The sequence below is a fragment of the Pollicipes pollicipes genome, unplaced genomic scaffold (assembly GCF_011947565.3).
Source record: "Pollicipes pollicipes isolate AB1234 unplaced genomic scaffold, Ppol_2.1 Scaffold_6138;HRSCAF=7277_pilon_pilon_pilon, whole genome shotgun sequence".
Taxonomy (NCBI): domain Eukaryota; kingdom Metazoa; phylum Arthropoda; class Thecostraca; order Pollicipedomorpha; family Pollicipedidae; genus Pollicipes; species Pollicipes pollicipes.
The window spans coordinates 29,030,072-29,047,480 of record NW_023596818.1 but is presented as its reverse complement, the minus strand read 5'-3'; the positions used below and the strand labels follow the sequence as shown (position 1 = coordinate 29,047,480).

Sequence of the window (17,409 nt, the reverse complement as noted above, 5' to 3'; positions counted from 1 at the left end):
TAGATGAGTATGCCGCCACTCTCTGCCAGGTGCACAAAAGATCGTTCTACGGCACGCCCAATCCGTGTAAAGCCCAACCGTCGTCACGACAGTCGTTACGTCACAAATGGAATCTACCTGCTCGGCCTGAAGAGGGGCGTGGCCAGTTTTACCCCGCCTCGGTCCGACAGCCGCCCCCTCCCCCCCCCCCGCCCCGCCTGTGTCTGCCGCATGTCCGTCAGCCGGTGTCTGTGTGCGCGAGAGCCGGCCGGTGTGCGCATGCGCGGCGGACTGACGCCGGGCCGCCTGCAGCGGAGTCAGCACAGGCTGCGCGTGACGGCCACCGACCGCGGCTTCCCGCCGCTCGCGTCCGAGGCCGAGGTGCAGCTGGGACGTGGTCGACCGCACCAACAACGCGCCCGTCTGGCCCGAGGACGTGTTTGGACCGATCCACGTGCCCGAGAACGTGACGGCCGGCCAGCGGGTGTACACCGTGAGCGCCAGGTGGGTGGTGAGGGTGCCGGCGGCGGCGGGCTGCGGCGCGCCCGTCCACTAACGCGCCGCCGCCGCCCTGTGCGTGTCGTCCGGGCAGCGCGAGACGTACCGGCTGACGGCGACGGCCGAGGACCGCGGCTACCCGCCGCTCTCGCGCACCGTCGACGTCCAGATCGACGTGGTGGACCGGGCCAACAACCCGCCCAAGTGGGACCAGATCGTCTACGGGCCCATCTTCATCCCCGAGGACAAGCCGGTCGGCTCGAGGGTCGCGCTGGTCAAGGCCAGGTCGGGCTGAGCGAGTGACGCCGGCACGTGCATGCCCCGCAGCGGCGCACTAACGCACGCGCCGCCGCGCCGCATGTCACCGTGTGCACCCCGGCCACTGCGGCTGCTCGCTGGGATGGAGGAGCGAGGACACCGCGGCTCGGTCGGTGCCCGCGCCCTCGGTGTTGTCGGTGCTCAAAATTGGCCTGGCGGTAGTTTTCGGTTTCGTGTGTTTGGGTCCCGGTCTGAAGGTACGCTGCTGCGAGTTGCTTTGTTCGGTGTTTTTTTCATGTCGGCGATATTTTTGTTTGTGCAATTTGGCGCATATCTTGTTTGAGTACAATGTCGCAGTGAACGTTTTGGGAATGCTCCCGGTCCCGCCAGTCCCGGAGACCGTCCCGTGACTGCCCCCGTTATTCGTCCTCTCGTGTTGTCGGAGCTAGACTCGGTCGGCTTTTCCCTGCGTTTTTCTCGGTGTGGCCTGCCCGCTGCAGTGCGTCGTGTCGCTCGGCCGGCCGGTGGGGCGGCAGCCTAGTGTCGACTCCGCCGGTGGTCGAGCCGCCCGTCTGTCCCGCGCCAACGCGATCGACAGTCGTCGCTCGTGTCGGCATCCGGACGGGGCGGTCGGTCGAGTCCGGCGATCGAGGGACCCGGTCTCACGACCCGTCTCAGACGCTCTCGCGGGACCGAGCGGCCGAGACGAGGCCGCCCGGTCCGCGGTACACGCTCTGACGCGGCGCCGGCCCTCACGACACGGCAGCACGCCGCCCCAGGCACGGCATGGGCCCGCCCGCCTCTGATATGACGCGCCCCGCGAGCGCACGCCTCCGATTCACAGGTGCACCTGCTGACGGCGCGTCTGCATGGTGTAGCTCGGCATCAGTGCATGAACAGAGGGCGACCCGACCGGCACCGCGCCTGCGTGCCGGACTCTTGCTCGTCCCACCTGCCCGCCTGGTGTTCTGTTGCCTGCCGGTGGTGTGACGTGCATTTTGCCAAGTGTTGGTGTTGCTGTTCGTTGTTGTAGAGTGGCAGATTTGAGTGCGATGCGCCCGCACGGGCTGCGCAGCTAAGAACGTACGTGCTGTCTGTATTCTCTCCTCCGCGTGGTGTGTTTCGACCAGTCATTTCGGCAGAACGCGGCCGTGTTCGCAAGGCGGCGCGTTCATGACCATGCTGCGCTGTCGCTTACGGTGCGTGCTGCGCGCGGGACCGCGCCGTCCGCTCCTCCCCGCTGACTCTGCCGCCGGCGCCGCCCTCAGCTCCGGCATCGCCAACAACCCGACCGTCTTCTACCAGCTGATCCGCGGCAGCACGGCCCAGACGAACAAGTACGACACGTTCTACCTGCAGGAGCGCTCGATGAACGGCGAGACGTTCGCTGACATTCAGGTCAACCAGCCGCTCGACTACGAGACCATCAAGGAGTACAACCTCACCATCCGCGTGGAGGTGAGCGGCCAGGGCGGCTGCGCCGCCGCACGGGGCGCCGCACTGCTGGGTAGGGATGGCAGCCGGATGACGTGTGTGGGGGATAAGGTCGCGGGCGTGACCCGGGTTTGCGGCTGGCGCTACGGCCAGGGTTGGTCGGATAGGCCGGCAGGGATCAGGCGTTCAAGGCATGGCATTGGCGCTCTGTTGGAGCTGGGGTTGACGAGCACGTGTCCGTTTCTTGTGTCCATTTGAGGAAGGCAACCCATTGCTTTGGACCGACCAGCTTGCCGTGAGCTACCGTCGTCTCCCGGGGATCAGTCGCCACGTCGTCATCGTTGGCGGCGGCGGCTGCCCGCGGTGACTCGTCATTGGCGACGGTCGCCGTGATGGTCTCAGCGGCCGCCAGCCAGCTGTGGCCGCGGCGCGGCTGGTGCGGCCGGCCATAGCCGCTGCCGTGACCTGACCGTGCCGCTGTCGCCGCTGCCGTGGCCTGACCGTGCCGGCTGTCGCCGCTGTCGTGACCTGACCGTGCCCGTGCGTCGGCAGAACAACGGAGCGCAGCAGCTGGCATCCGAGGCCACCATCTACATCGTGCTGGACGACGTGAACGACGAGATCCCGCTGTTCACGGAGCGCGAGCAGGAGACTGTGCTGGAGTGCGAGCCGGCCGGCACCAAGGTCACCCAGGTCAACGCCATCGACAAGGACGGAACGTTCCCCAACAAACAGGTGGGAAGAAGGCGTGCCCACGACAGCTATTGCTGGGAGAGGGTGGTGACCATCTCTTTACCAACTGGCCTTTGACGTACCTAATCATTTTGATAATCTGACGCCTGTGGGGGCTCTGCTACTGTAATCTCAGCTAGGAGAGGGTCCCTACCATTACCATGCGACGGTTTCATCGTCGGCCACGCATTGCCAAACTCGATGGCGCGAAGTGCCAGCAGGGCCACGTCAGTGCCAGCAGGGCCACGTCAGTGCCAGCAGGGCCACGTCAGTGCCAGCAGGGCCACGTCAGGGTCACGTCGGGAAGGCTCACGGCGAGCCGATCCTTGTCGCTTCATGTTCTCGACGCTGCGGTGATGTTCGCCGGCGACGGCTCCTGGTGAGGTGCCGCGGCGAGCGAGCGGTGTCGATGGCTCGGCGCGAGGCGAGCCGCCCGCCCGCGGAGCCCCGCTGACCTCCGCCGGTGATGTCCGGCGCGCAGGTCTACTACGCCATCATTGACTCGCCGCGCAACGAGGGCAAGGACTTCTTCGAGATCAACGAGCACACGGGCGAGGTGTTCACCAAGGTGACGTTCGACCGCGAGGAGAAGCAGGCGTACGCGCTGGAGGTGGCGGCCCGCGACGGCGCGCCCTCCTCGCGCCGCCACTCGGACGGCAAGCCGAACACAGGTCAGTGGGTCAGTCGGCGCAGGTCAGAACACAGGTCGGTCGGTCGGTCGGCGCAGGTCAGTCGGTTAGTCGGTTCAGGTCAGAACACAGGCTAGTCGGTCGGTCGGCGCAGGTCAGAACACAGGATTGTCGGTCAGTCGGTGCAGGTCAGAACACAGGTCAGTCGGTCAGTCGGCGCAGGTCAGAACACAGGTCAGTCGGTCAGTCGGCGCAGGTCAGAACACAGGTCAGTCGGTCAGCCGGCGCAGGCCAGAACACAGGTCAGTCGGTGGGGCGCGGCGGCCGTGCGCAGCGGGTCGGGACTGGGCTCCGTACTGGCACGCTAGCACACTGTGTGTGCGGCTGCCTATGGCGGGGCTGGCTGTCCCCACGTGTCGTGGCAGCTGACGAGTGGTAGCTGACAGGGTGGTTGTGTTTGAGGTCGGTGTTAGTCCGGCTGCCCGGCGGGAGCTGGGGGCGCGAGAGGTCGTCTCCACAGTGAGGTCAGGTGGCGGCTGTGTGGCAGGATGTGTTCACGATTAGCGGGGGTGTGTCAGTGGCCTGTGCCTGTGGGCGTAACGTGTCCGTGCCCATCTCCCGAAGCACCACTTGTGACGTGTCCGGACTGTGGAGCTGTTCCAGTGTGCCACAGAACAGACCCGGCCAACGCGGCGCGAGCCCCGCTGTGCTGACCCGGCTGAACCCTGCTGAGCTAACTGTGCTGACTGTACTGACCCGGCAGCGTTCTACCGAGCTGACTAGGCTGAGCCCACTGTGCTGACCCGTCTGAACCCTGCTGTGCTGACTTTGCTGACCCGGCAGCGTTCTACCGAGCTGACTAGGTTGAGCCCACTGTGCTGACCCGTCTGAGCCCTGCTGAGCTGACTGTGCCGACTGCGCTTACTTTGCTGACCGGCAGCATTCTACCGAGCTGACTCAGCCGAGCCCACTATGCTGACCCGTCTGAGCCCTGCTGAGCTGACTGTGCCGACTGTGCTGACCCGGCAGCGTCCTACCGAGCTGACTAGGCTGAGCCCACTGTGCTGACCTGGCTGAACCCTGCTGAGCTGACTGTGCTGACCCGTCGCCCCGCAGTGACCAAGTTCATTCGGATCGGCATCTCGGACAAGAACGACAACCCGCCGTACTTCGACAAGCGGCTGTACGAGGCCGAGGTGGACGAGAACGAGGACATCCAGCACATCGTGCTCACCGTCGTCGCCAAGGACATAGACGAGTGTGAGTAGGGCGCGCTGCTCTGGCACGCGGCAAGCGAGCCGGCCGCGGCGCGCCCTCCCAGCGTCGGCAGATCCCGGCTGTCGGCTTCGTCTTGCTCCAGCTAGGAGATACAGTCCTCCACTCGCCGCTCTGTGCTGGCAGGATGGAGGAAAAATGTCAGCTCAGATGTGGCTCGTGACGTCAATGAATGAAATGAAGCCGGCAGTGAGGTAGCGCTCCCGTCCCCCGCCCCCCCCCCCCCCCCCCCCCGCCCGCTCCCACAGAGTTTCACCACAATAGCAAGTGCTACAACTGTAGCATCTTTTGCAGTGATTAAGCCTCAAATGTTTGCTTTTCTGACGACTTGCGAGTCGTCGACACCAACTGTTGACCCAAACAAGCCATCCCTCGCCCGCCCAGCACACCCCCTGGACGCCGCGCGACCGGCCGCTGTCGGCTCGAGCCTGGTGTGCGCTGCACCCGTGCGGCAGCGTTAACTCGCGCGCCCGTGCCGCAGCCTCGCGGATCCGGTACGAGCTGACGCGGGGCAACGTGGGCGGGGCGTTCGGCGTCAAGAACAGCACCGGCGCCATCTTCGTGGCCGGCCCGCTCGACTACGAGACCAGGAACCGGGTGAGGCGCGCGGAACGGCGCCTCGGGTCGCTCCCGGCCCCGCCCGGCCCCGCCCGGGCAGGGGCGGGGAGGCTCCGCGCGGCGCCGGCGGCTGGAGAGTGCGGCATGCAGTCGCTTGGAGAGCCAGGCGTTGTGCCGGTGACTTCTCACGGTTACGTTGCGATCCGACTGTTCTCTTGTCGGATCTACGCACGGCGTCGGCAGTCAGTCTGCTTCATGCGAGCGTATGGCGCTATGCTTTCTTGGCTAATACGTAAGCGAACTCCAGCAAACTGCGACTTATTGTCTCGTTGTTTGTCAAACAGCCGGCTGCCGCAGAGCATTCTCACCCACCTGTCTTGTTTCCTTGCTGGTGGCGGATGAGAACCACTACGTGCTCGACCCGCGTGGACGACTCCCCCTACATAGTTCGCCTGCCAAGGCGCGCCTGCCAGCGCCGCATCGGCAGTGAACGGAGCGTCTGACGCGCCTTCCGCCCCGCCCGCAGTACGAGCTACGGCTGGTGGCGTCCGACAACCTGAACGAGAACTTCACGGACGTGGTGATCCACGTGCGGGACGTGAACGACAACCCGCCGCAGTTCGACAAGCCCGTGTATCAGGCGCAGATCACCGAGGAGGACGACCGCGGCCTGCCCAAGCTCATCCTGCAGGTGAGGCGGCGCCACCGGCGTCAGACGCTCGTAGGACGGGGCGGTCAGTCGCCGTGGGGATCAGACGCTCGTAGGACGGGGCGGTCAGTCGCCGCGGGGGTCAGACGCTCGGAGGACGGGGCGGTCAGTCGCCGCGGGGGTCAGACGCTCGGAGGACGGGGCGGTCAGTCGCCGTGGGGACCAGACGCGGTGGAGGACGGGGCGGTCAGTCGCCGTGGGGATCAGACGCTCGTAGGACGGGGCGGTCAGTCGCCGCGGGGGTCAGACGCTCGTAGGACGGGGCGGTCAGTCGCCGTGGGGACCAGACGCGGTGGAGGACGGGGCGGTCAGTCGCCGTGGGGATCAGACGCTCGGAGGACGGGGCGGTCAGTCGCCGCGGGGGTCAGACGCTCGGAGGACCGGGCGGTCAGTCGCCGTGGGGATCAGACGCTCGGAGGACGGGGCGGTCAGTCGCCGCGGGGGTCAGACGCTCGGAGGACCGGGCGGTCAGTCGCCGCGGGGGTCAGACGCTCGTAGGACGGGGCGGTCAGTCGCCGTGGGGACCAGACGCGGTGGAGGACGGGGCGGTCAGTCGCCGCGGGGGTCAGACGCTCGGAGGACGGGGCGGTCAGTCGCCGCGGGGGTCAGACGCTCGGAGGACCGGGCGGTCAGTCGCCGTGGGGATCAGACGCTCGGAGGACGGGGCGGTCAGTCGCCGCGGGGGTCAGACGCTCGGAGGACCGGGCGGTCAGTCGCCGCGGGGGTCAGACGCTCGGAGGGCCGGGCGGTCAGTCGCCGTTAGGATCAGACGCGGCGGACGGAGGCTCGAGAGGGGTCGCTGCGACCTCGCGCGGGGCGTGTGCTGCGCGCGGCGCGGTCCCGCACTGAAGGTCAGGGCAAATAGGAGCTCCTCCGCTGAAGGTCTGGTGCTCAGACCCGCTGACGCACGTAACGGTGACGGTCGGGCCAGGCGCTCGTTTGTGCGCGATCTCAGCCGCCGGCCGGCAGCGGCAGTGTGTGTGTGGCAGTGTGTGTGTCGCCCTCCCCCCTGCGCGGTTCGGCTGACGGCCCCCCCCCCCGCTCGTGCAGGTGACGGCGAAGGACAAGGACGTGGAGCGGCCTGCTGACATCGTCTACTTCCTGACGGGCCAGGGCATTGACCAGCACCACCCGCGCAACTCCATGTTCACCGTTAACAAGACGTCCGGCGAGATATTCGTCACGAAGGTGAGCGGGCGGGGTTGGGGACCGCGCCGAGGTGCTGACCTCGAGCGCGATGGTCGGCCGAAGGCGCGCCTGGATAGGCCCGGTCACGTGACCGAGACGGGGGTGGTGTCGCCCAGCGCTCGCTGTTTTTCGTGTGGTTCCGTCGTTGCGTCGCAGTTATCTAGGCTGCCGCGAGCTCACGCGGTGCTGTTGTGTTTGGTTACCGGGTTGTTTGCAGTCTTCACCAAGCGCTGGTCTTGCGTCACCGGTGCGCCAAATAGCCAAAGTACTCCACTCGTTCCAAAGCTCCGAAAGTTTTCAAGCCCCCCCCCCTCTCCCCCCGTTTTACGTTGTTCGCGCGGTTAGCTTTTGACCGTTCCCGCCTTCGCTGCGTCTCTGCGACCTGATCTGACCTGACCTGACCTGCGTCCGCAGCCGCTGGACCGGGACATGCCCAACGGCCGGCCCAAGTGGCGCTTCACCGTGTTCGCCCAGGACGAGGGCGGTGACGGGCTGGTGGGGGTACGCCGAGGTCCAGGTCAACCTCAAGGACATCAACGACAACGCGCCCATCTTCCCCAAGGGCATCTACCGCGGCAACGTGACCGAGAACGGCACCAAAGGTCGGCACGTGCGCCGGGCGCCGGGAGGGAGGAGGGGGAGGGGCGGCGGGACTGGCGGGAGGCAGGAGGCAGGAGCGGGAGGACGTGGGAGCGGCGAGACTGGTTGCGGAGCAGGATTTGCGTTGATAGTGGCTTCATGTCGGGGAGCGGATTCAGTGGAGTGGTTCAGCTCGTGGTGGAAAAGAGCGACGGACACTGCGATGATTCGTGGGCCGGCAATAGTCGGGGACTGTATGTGAGGAAACAGGTGCCGGAGGAGGCTCGTCTGCCTGCGAGGAGTCGGCGTCATGACGTGACCAGGGGGGTTCGAACCCTCCCCGCCCACCGTCCGGGTGTCGGAGAGCGTCTCCAAACCGCACCGCCTCCGTGTCACCGACAGAGATGATGGTGATGACCATGACGGCCGAGGACTACGACGATCCGGAGGAGGGCAGCAACGCCAAGCTAGCCTACAGCATCGAGAAGAACGTGGTGGACGAGTCGTTCGGCAAGCCGATCTTCGCCATCGAGCCGGACACGGGCGTGATTCGGACCAACGTGTGCTGTCTGGACCGCGAGAAGACGCCAGAGTACAGCATCCAGGTGGTGGCCATGGACGGAGGCGGCCTCAAGGGTGAGTGTGCTCGCGGGCTCGCGGAGCGCGGCGGCCGCGACGCGGGCAGGTCCGGGGGCCGCGGAGTGGAGGGATAGGTGCGTGGGGAAGGCGAAGGAGGCCGCGGGGAGCGGCGCGCGCCGGAAGTTGATCTGTTTACAGGAATGTTTGGCGCGGGGGATTTAAGAGGTTATGCGCTCACCAATCGACCGTGTGGTCGATTGGTCGCGGACCGTGTGGACCTTGGGTCGCGGGTCGCTGCTGTGTCATTCTGCACGGATGGCCGTGTGCGGAGTGGGCCAGCGCGAGCCCAAGCGCCTGCGACTCTGCGCAGCCGACGGTCGCTGCTACGCAAGCGGCCGTCCGTCGGCGGAGAGGACCGGCGTGAGCCCGAGCCCCTGCGGCTCGGCGCTGCCGACGGTCGCTGCTACGCAAGCGGCCGGCCGTCGGCGGAGAGGCCCAGCGCGAGCCCGAGCCCACCGCAGCTCGGCACTGCCAACAGCCGCTTGCGTGGGCGGCCGGCCGTCGCGAATCGTCGGCTGACCTTGACCTGCTCCCGTAGGCACGGGCACGGCGGTGATCCACGTGCGTGACATCAACGACATGCCGCCGCGGTTCAGCAAGTCGGTCTGGAACACGACCGTCGACGAGACGGACGGCGACGACCTGCCGGACAAGGCCATCCTCACCGTGACCGTGCTGGACGAGGACGAGACCAACAAGTTCCACTACCGGGTGAGCGCCAACGCCGTGCCGGTGCATCGCGCGTGGTGGGGGTCTGGGCTGTGGGGGATACGCTACGTTAACGCTAGGCCGTACTTCGTGGCTGCGGGCAGCGTAGAGAATACACCACTGGATGGGGCTGAGCCGTAGTGGATAGCGGGTGAGCACTACTGGTTTGTGGGATACTTTACGTTGGCGGGTGAATACACTACGGGTGGTGCACCGGGCGAGCCGTCGTGCGTGTGAACAACCGCGACATTACCAGCCTGCAGCCCGCTGCAACGATTACAATGTTCAGCCATCTCTGAATACATCTGGGTGTCGGAGAGGGCGCCCAGTCTCGTCGGGGGCCCTCTCTGGTGCCATACCGGCGCCAGTGGTGGGCGTGGGAGGGCCCGTGAACCCTGACGTCGGCGTGGGGCCGGCCGGGCTCTGACCTGTCGGCACCCGCCCGCCAGGTTCTGGAGAAGACCGGCTACGGTGCCGACAAGTTCACCATGGTCCGCAACAGCGACGACACGGGCTCCCTCAAGATCGTGCAGCCGCTCGACTACGAGAATGACAACGACCGCAGGGGCTTTACCTTCGAGATCCAGGTGCGATGGGGCTCCGGCCCGGCCGTCGGGCGCTGCTCCTTGCAGTGCCCTGTGACCGGTGGCGGGACGCCGGTTGAGTTTTGGATGGTGGCGTGGCGACGGGGCTGGTCACCTGTGGTCGACGGGGCTGGTCACCTGCGGTCGGTTTCGTGCCGCGTTTTCCGCTCAAGGCTGTGTGTGTGAACTTGATTTGGTCGGTCGTCAGAGAACCGCTCAGCATCTGTGCCGGGAGGTGGGATCAGGTAAGCAATAAGAGGGTGTCAGAAGGGCTGGAGCAGCAGTCGTCTTCTCAGCACCAAGTGCCGAATGGCATGGGCAGTCCCCTAAAAACAGGCAGCCGGCCGATGAGAAGCGGGGTGCGTCTGACACAGCGCCCGATGCGCCAGGTGAACGACAAGGGCGAGGACCAGGGCGACGCCAACCACGTGGCGCGCGCGACCGTGCACGTCAAACTGCGCGACATCAATGACAACCGGCCCATCTTCGACCGGCCCAACATTGAGGTAGGCGGGAGGCGGCCTTCTTCAGGGCGTGACGACTTCTGGCAGGCAGAGGCTCGGCGGCAGTCGTGGCCGAGTGGTTAAGGCGTTGGACTCGAAATCCAATGGGGTCTCCCCGCACAGGTTCGAATCCTGTCGGCTGCGAAACTTTATGTCCTCCGTCACTTCGGAGCTTTTTCCAGTTGTTCAGACGAGTTTGTTAGCGCACATCCACAGAACACAGTGGGCTTCTCAACGCATCCCACTTTTATTAATGCTTACGCGTTCCTTTCTTTTTGATACTCACGCGTCCCTTGAGCCCTCTTCGTGAATCTGCTGATCACCCCACTGACTTGGTGTCCCCCCCCCCCCGCTGTTCCATTTGCGTTCTGTCGGCTTGTTCGGTACTCTCGCTGCCGTGCGTGCATTATCGACTGACGTTCCCCCCACCCCCCACCCCCCACGCAGGTGCACGTCAAGGAGGACACCACCGTTGGCACGAGCTTGGAGACGTTCCACGCCACGGACCCCGACCAGGGCGGCCGCAGCAAGGTGTCGTACGCCATCGACCGCGAGTCGGACCGCAAGCGCCAGTTCACCATCAACGGCGCCGGCACCGTCTCCATCCAGGTGAGCCGCCTCGGCGGCCGCGGACCGGTGGTGTGGCGTGACCGGCGGTCGCGCCGCCGCCGGTTTGTTTGTGTCCCGGATGCTGCTGAGGCGGACAAATAGCCTGGCTCGTGGAGTCGCCATCTGAAAGGTCCTTTGTGCACCAATCGCTGCGAATCATCTCATAGGGCGTATTAGAAGCCACTATGCCGTCGCTTTGCATCTGAGAACCTTTGCACTACGGACTGTCCTCTGAGAACCTTTGCACAACGGACTGTCCTCTGAGAACCTTTGCATAACGGACTGTCCTCTGAGAACCTTTGCACAACGGACTGTCCTCTGAGAACCTTTGCACTACGGACTGTCCTCTGAGAACCTTTGCACTACGGACTGTCCTCTGAGAACCTTCGCACTACGGACTGTCCTTTGAGAACCTTTGCACTACGGACTATCCTTTGAGAACCTTTGCACTACGGACTGTCCTCTGAAGACCTTTGCATTACGGACTGTCCTCTGAGAACCTTTGCACTGCGCATTGTCCCATGACTGCCCACCAGCGCGCGTCCGCGCGCCCTGAGTTCCCCGCCACGGCGCCAGCCGCGCGGCGTCGCTGACCGCCGCGCCGCCGTTGCAGCGTGGCCTGGACCGCGAGGAGGTGCCGCGGCACCATGTCAAGATCCTGGCCATCGACGACGGCGCGCCGCCCAAAACAGCCACCGCCACACTCACCGTCATAGTGGACGACCGTCAATGATAACGCGCCCACCTTCCTGGACGTAAGCCCGCCGGCGGAGGCCACGCGACGGTCGGGGGTGGGGTGGAGCGGCACGCGGGCAGAAGTCCCCGAGGCATTGTTCCTGTTCGGTTGGCTTGCCGATGGTGGAGCCCTGGGAGAGGAGGATTCGTTCTGTTATCCTTGATTGGTACTTACCTGGGTGTGTTGTTCATGCTGAATGTTCTGCGGTTTCGGAAGCGCTGGTAGGCATGCACCGCTCAAAGGGCTCCTGACAGCGTCTTGGTTTGAGTGGGCGACGGCATAGCCAAAACCAGAATGTGTTGTTTTCTGATTGCTTTAATAGTATTCTACTGTCATCACAATTTCCCCGGAACGTGACTTTTTCCGTCTGTGGCAGAGGCATGGTTCTGTGTGAACATTGCGGCAGTATTGTGACCTGGCGGCCAGCGCAGCTCATCCGAGCCGGCCGGCGGCGGCGGCGTGACCCGACGCTGACCCCCGTGTGACCGTGTGACCGGCAGCGGACTACCGGCCCGTGCTGATGGAGAACGTGGCGCCGCGGGAGGTGGCCGAGATCATGGCGGCCGACGCCGACGACCGCAGCAGTCGCAACGGGCCGCCGTTTACGTTCAAGATGGACCCGCGCGCCGACGACATCATTCGCTCTGGCTTCCGCGTCGAGCACGACCCCAGTGAGTTGGCCCCGGACTCGAGTCAGCCCCTCGACTCGAGTCAGTCGTCCAGGTCCTCAGTCCTCCAGGCTTGAAACGCGGGGTCCAGTGAGTCCCCGGCCTTAGCTCTGAAACGCGGCTCCAGTGAGTCCCCGGCCTTAGCTCTGAGACGCGGCTCCAGTGAGTCCCCGGCCTTAGCTTTGAAATGCGGCTCCAGTGGGTCCCCGGCCTTAGCTTTGAAACGCGGCCCAGTGGGTCCCCGGCCTTAGCTTTGAAACGCGGCCCAGTGGGTCCCCGGCCTTAGCTTTGAAACGCGGCTCCAGTGAGTCCCCGGCCTTAGCTTTGAAATGCAGCCCAGTGGACCAGCATGAGACGCATAGGGCTGCGTTTCGGAACCCTGGTTCTCCTCGAAGTCGGTAAGTGGACCTGGTATTCATTAAGCGCATCACCCGCCGGCGCCCGCCGTATTCTCTGCAGGTTGAGCGGCATGTTTCAGTCCCGGCTCCAACCGCGCTCCTGTGCGGTTCGCTACCGCCCGGGCGCGGCCGGACGCGGCGAGACGAACCGGGTCCGTGTGCAGCGGGGCCCGGCGAGACGGACCGGGTCCGTGTGCAGCGGGACTGGGCAAGACGGGCCGGGCCCGTGTGCAGCGGGGCTCGGCGGGACGGACCGGGTCCGTGTGCAGCGGGGCTCGGCGGGACGGACCGGGCCCGTGTGCAGCGGGGCTCGGCGAGACGGACGGGTCCGTGTGCAGCGGGGCTCGGCAAGACGGACCGGGTCCGTGTGCAGCGGGGCCCGGCGAGACGGACCGGGTCCCGTGTGCAGCGGGGCCTCGGCGGGACGGACCGGGCCCGTGTGCAGCGGGGCTCGGCGGGACGGACCGGGCCCGTGTGCAGCGGGGCCCGGCGGGACGGACCGGGCCCGTGTGCAGCGGGGCTCGGCGGGACGGACCGGGCCCGTGTACAGCGGGGCCCGGCGAGACGGACCGGAGCTCGACCGACTGACAGTCGCCGCCTCTCTCCCGCAGCGGGCAACAACGGCGACGGCATGGCCGTAGTGCGCTCGCTCAAGTCCTTCGACCGCGAGGAGCGCGGAGGAGTACCACGTGCCGATCGTGATCAGGGACGCCGGCGCGCCGCCGCTGTCCGGCACCTCGACCCTCACCGTCATCATCGGGGACGTCAACGACAACAAGATGTACCCCGGCAGCAAGGAGGTGTTCGTCTACAACTACAAGGTGAGCTGGCAGCCAGTGGGCTCGCGTTGAACGCCGGTGTCGCCGCTGGCGTGTCGCCAGACGCGGTTGTAGTGCAGTGAGAGGCCTTGTCTGGCACACTGGGAGTCATGACCGCAATACGATTGCTAACGGCCAAGCAGTGTCGGTGGCAAGGCACACTTGTTACAACATGTCGGAGCCCGGCAGCTTGTGGGTGTCAGGGTGTGTCGATGCCCTCGCCGCTCCCCTGGCGAGGGAGAGACGGGCCGTCCCTCTCCGCGCCGCCCTCGGACGCCCGCGGCGCGTCGCGTCTCGCCCGCCCCCGACCTCCGTCCGCCCTGACCCCGGCGGCCGCCGCAGGGCATGAACCCGGACGTGGCCGTCGGCCGGGTGCACGTCACCGACAAGGACGACTGGGGACCTGCCCGACAAGACGTTCTTCTGGGCCGGCGAAGAGCACCGCTCGTTCCGGCTGGACGAGGAGACGGGCATGATCACCATGCTGCGCGGCACACTCGAGGGACGCTACTTCCTGCGCTTCCACGTGTTCGACCGCAAGCACACGCAGCGTGACATTGACGTGAGTCGGTCGCCCGGCGAGGGCCGGCGTGTGGGCATGTGTGGTGTGTGCGTGCGCCTTATTGGCTGAGATGCGAACGAGGGAGGGGGGCTTATCATCCGCATGGCCCACTATGTCTGTCATTATGTAAGACACACAAGTGGTGCTGATCAGACCAGACCACGAAAATTGTATATTGTTAAGGGAGTAGTACGGTAGATGACAGCACTGCCCAATGGGATGACTTGGGTCGGTACGTGGAGCTCATGGCGAATTTGGTTAAGCTGGCGAGCCCGGCGCCGCCGTCGAAGCTCGATCGTACCCGAGCGCTGACGCGGAGCGTGCCGAGTCTGCTCGGGCCTGTGGCCAGGCGCCAGTCGGCGGTGGCGGCCGTCAGTGGGCCTGGCCGGCTGAGGGAGCCAGCTGTGGCGCCGGGCCTCAGCCCGCTCCAGCGCGCTGACAGCCGGTGCTGCCGCTCTGGCCTCTAAAGGGAGAGGGGGCGGCCGGCAGCGGCGGCAGGCGGTCGCCGCGCGCTGACAGCCGCTCGGCGCGCGCTGCTGTCCGCAGGCGAACGTGACGGTGGTGGTGCAGAACCTGCCGGAGGAGGCCGTGCTGAACTCGGGCTCGGTGCGCATCGCCGGCCTCTCCGACGAGGACTTCATCCGCATATTGGACGAACAGACGGGCACCGTCAAGAAGAGCCGCCTGGAGATGTTCAGAGAGGTGGGACAGGCGCGGCGCCGCGCGGGTCGGGCGCTGGATGGGCACCGACCGGCTTTGTCGTGGCGGGAGTTGCGCTAGTATGACGTCATCCTGAGCTCGCCAGCTCCTTTGGCGCCATTCAGCGCTCTGTCTGCCTATCACCCGCGCGCGGGCTTGCTGCCAGTGGTACGTCGACGGTTTCGGTGTTTTGAGCTGTATCTCACACTCGCGAGCATCCTTTGACCGGGTTGTACGAGGCCTGAACTGAGCTGAAACGGTATATGAGCTGGTGACGCGGCCTGACGACCGCCGGCGTCACCTGGGGTGGCCGGTGTGCTGTCCGACTGCCCGACCTGACCTGACCTGGCCTGACCTGGCCCCGCCTCCCCGTCAGGTGGTGGCCGGTCTGGTGGGCACGGCGGTGGAGAACGTGGACGTGTTCTCGGTGCAGCTGAAGCGGGAGCGCCCGCCCATCATCGACGTCCGCTACTCGGCGCACGGCTCGCCCTACTACAAGGCGGTCATGCTCGACGGCATACTGTTCACCAACCGGCAGAAGGTGGGCTCCGGGGGGACGCGCCGACCGGCCACGGGCAGAAGGTGGGCTACGGGGGACGCGCCCATCGGCCACGGGCAGAAGATGGGCTCCGGGGGACGCGCCGACCGGCCAAGGGCAGAAGGTGGGGCCGGCGCCGTCCGGCAGAAGGTGGGCTCCGGGGGACGCGCCGATCGGCCATGGGCAGAAGGTGGGCTCCGGGGAACGCGCCGGTCGGCCACGGGCAGGAGGTGGGGCCGGCGCCGTCGCCCAGGTCGTCACCGGTGGTGTGGGTGCTGCCTCGGACGGCGGTCTGTGGCGAGGATCAGCTGGCGGAGCGTCGCGCCGACCAGGGGTGACGGCGTGAGCGCCGCGCCGATCAGGGGTGACGGCGTGAGCGCCGCGTCGACCAGGGGGACGGCGTGAGCGCCGCGCCAACCGGGGGTTGGACGGCGTGAGCGCCGCGCCGATCAGGGGTGACGGCGTGAGCGCCGCCGCGCGATCAGGGTTGACGGCGTGAGCGCCGCGCGATCAGGGGTGACGGCGTGAGCGCCGCGTCGACCAGGGGGACGGCGTGAGGCCGCGCCAACCGGGGTGGACGGCGTGAGCGCCGCGCGATCAGGGGTGACGGCGTGAGCGCCGCGCCGATCAGGGGTGACGGCGTGAGCGCCGCGCCGACAGGGGTGACGGCGTGAGCGCCGCGCCGACCAGGGGTGACGGCGTGAGCGCCGCGTCGACCAGGGGTGACGGCGTGAGCGCCCGCCCGCGACCAAGGGGTGACGGCGTGAGCGCCGCGCCGACCAGGGGTGACGGCGTGAGCGTCGCGCCGACAGGGGGACGACGGCGTGAGCGCCGCACCGATCAGGGGTGACGGCGTGAGCGCCGCACCGATCAGGGGTGACGGCGTGAGCGCCGCGCCGATCAGGGGTGACGGCGTGAGCGCCGCGCCGACCAGGGGTGACGGCGTGAGCGCCGCGTGACGACCCCGGCCGTCCTGTCGCGGCTCAGCCGTGGTGCGGCCGCTCCGCTGGTCGGCGTTCTCTGAGTGGCCGCTCCTGCCTCAGGTGGAGGAGGAGGTGGGCATCAACATCACCATGATTGGGATCGATGAGTGCCTCTACGAGAACGTCAACTGTGAGGGAAGCTGCACCAACAACCTCGTCATCTCCAGCGTACCGTACCTGATCAACGCCAACAAGACGTCGATGGTCGGCGTGCGCACGGAGGTCAGTCCGCGGAGCGAGGAGCTGCGTGGGCTGAACTAACTCCTTCAACTCGGATTTCCAAGCTGTTTCTCCACTCCTGAAAAACCCACGTGTTTACTCCGTTGTAGCTGTTTAGGTCGACGATGTGACGCATTCTTTTACATCCTAACCCTTGCGCCTTTGCCAAATCCTCGATTCACCTCAGCGTGCTCTTGGGATGCGTGATGTGACTCTAGCTTGTGCGAACGCGATGCCTCGAATGCGGTTATTTGCGGGCGGTATGTTCCGCGGCTGCGGCGGTCCGCTGAGCAGGCGTTGGTGCCCCTCCAGACCATGTGCAGCTGCAGTCAGACGCCGTGCGATGTGCGACGGTGCGCCGTCGTGCCCGCGCACCAGTGCGACGGTGCGCCGTCGTGCCAGCGTTCTTGTGACTGGCCCCGCGCGTGCGGCCGCGGCCCCGGCCGGCCGTGCTGACCGGAGCCGGCGTGTCGCGCAGGTGGTGCCCGAGTGTACGTGCCAGGCGCGCAACTTCAGCCAGGAGGAGTCATGCGCCGGCACGGCGTGCCTGAACGGCGGCAAGTGTGTGCAGCAGCGCGAGGGCGGCATCAAGTGAGTCAGGGACGGGGCAGGCGCGGCCGCCGCCGCGGCGCCGGGTGGGCGGCGGACGCCGGCAAACAGAGCTCGCCGAGGTCCAGTGCGGGAGGCGGGCAAGCCCAGCCGGCGCCCGCGGCTGGTGTACAGCTGGTGGCTCTCAGAGCCGGCCGGCTGTAAGTCACAGCAGTGCTGGCGTCAGTCGTGTGATGCGCTCAGACGTTTCCGGACGAGGGAGAATGAAAGCGCCGATGCCGGCAGTGCACCCCTCAACACGCGGCTGACTTGCGAGCGTGCATGTTTCCCTGACGCCGTCCGCGCAGGTACGCGCGG

The 17,409-nt window shown here is 66.6% G+C and overlaps 1 protein-coding gene and 1 non-coding gene across 2 annotated transcripts in view; both read left to right on the top strand.

The window, feature by feature from the left end:
* The window catches only part of LOC119105952 (neural-cadherin-like), a 64,051-nt gene that overhangs the window by 34,020 nt on the left and 12,622 nt on the right, over positions 1-17,409 (top strand). The window contains 26 exon segments of the mRNA XM_037229530.1: positions 572-762; positions 2,004-2,193; positions 2,722-2,904; positions 3,383-3,572; positions 4,647-4,790; positions 5,287-5,402; positions 5,890-6,054; positions 7,123-7,260; positions 7,675-7,758; positions 7,760-7,862; positions 8,242-8,475; positions 9,017-9,189; positions 9,636-9,773; positions 10,160-10,276; positions 10,721-10,882; positions 11,496-11,606; positions 11,608-11,641; positions 12,119-12,289; positions 13,296-13,360; positions 13,362-13,505; positions 13,845-13,901; positions 13,903-14,064; positions 14,611-14,766; positions 15,140-15,304; positions 16,345-16,506; positions 16,982-17,094. Coding sequence (XP_037085425.1) covers positions 572-762; positions 2,004-2,193; positions 2,722-2,904; positions 3,383-3,572; positions 4,647-4,790; positions 5,287-5,402; positions 5,890-6,054; positions 7,123-7,260; positions 7,675-7,758; positions 7,760-7,862; positions 8,242-8,475; positions 9,017-9,189; positions 9,636-9,773; positions 10,160-10,276; positions 10,721-10,882; positions 11,496-11,606; positions 11,608-11,641; positions 12,119-12,289; positions 13,296-13,360; positions 13,362-13,505; positions 13,845-13,901; positions 13,903-14,064; positions 14,611-14,766; positions 15,140-15,304; positions 16,345-16,506; positions 16,982-17,094 — 3,668 coding nt within the window.
* TRNAS-CGA (transfer RNA serine (anticodon CGA)) lies at positions 10,336-10,417 on the top strand. Its single transcript has one exon. It is a non-coding gene; the product is annotated as a tRNA-Ser (tRNA).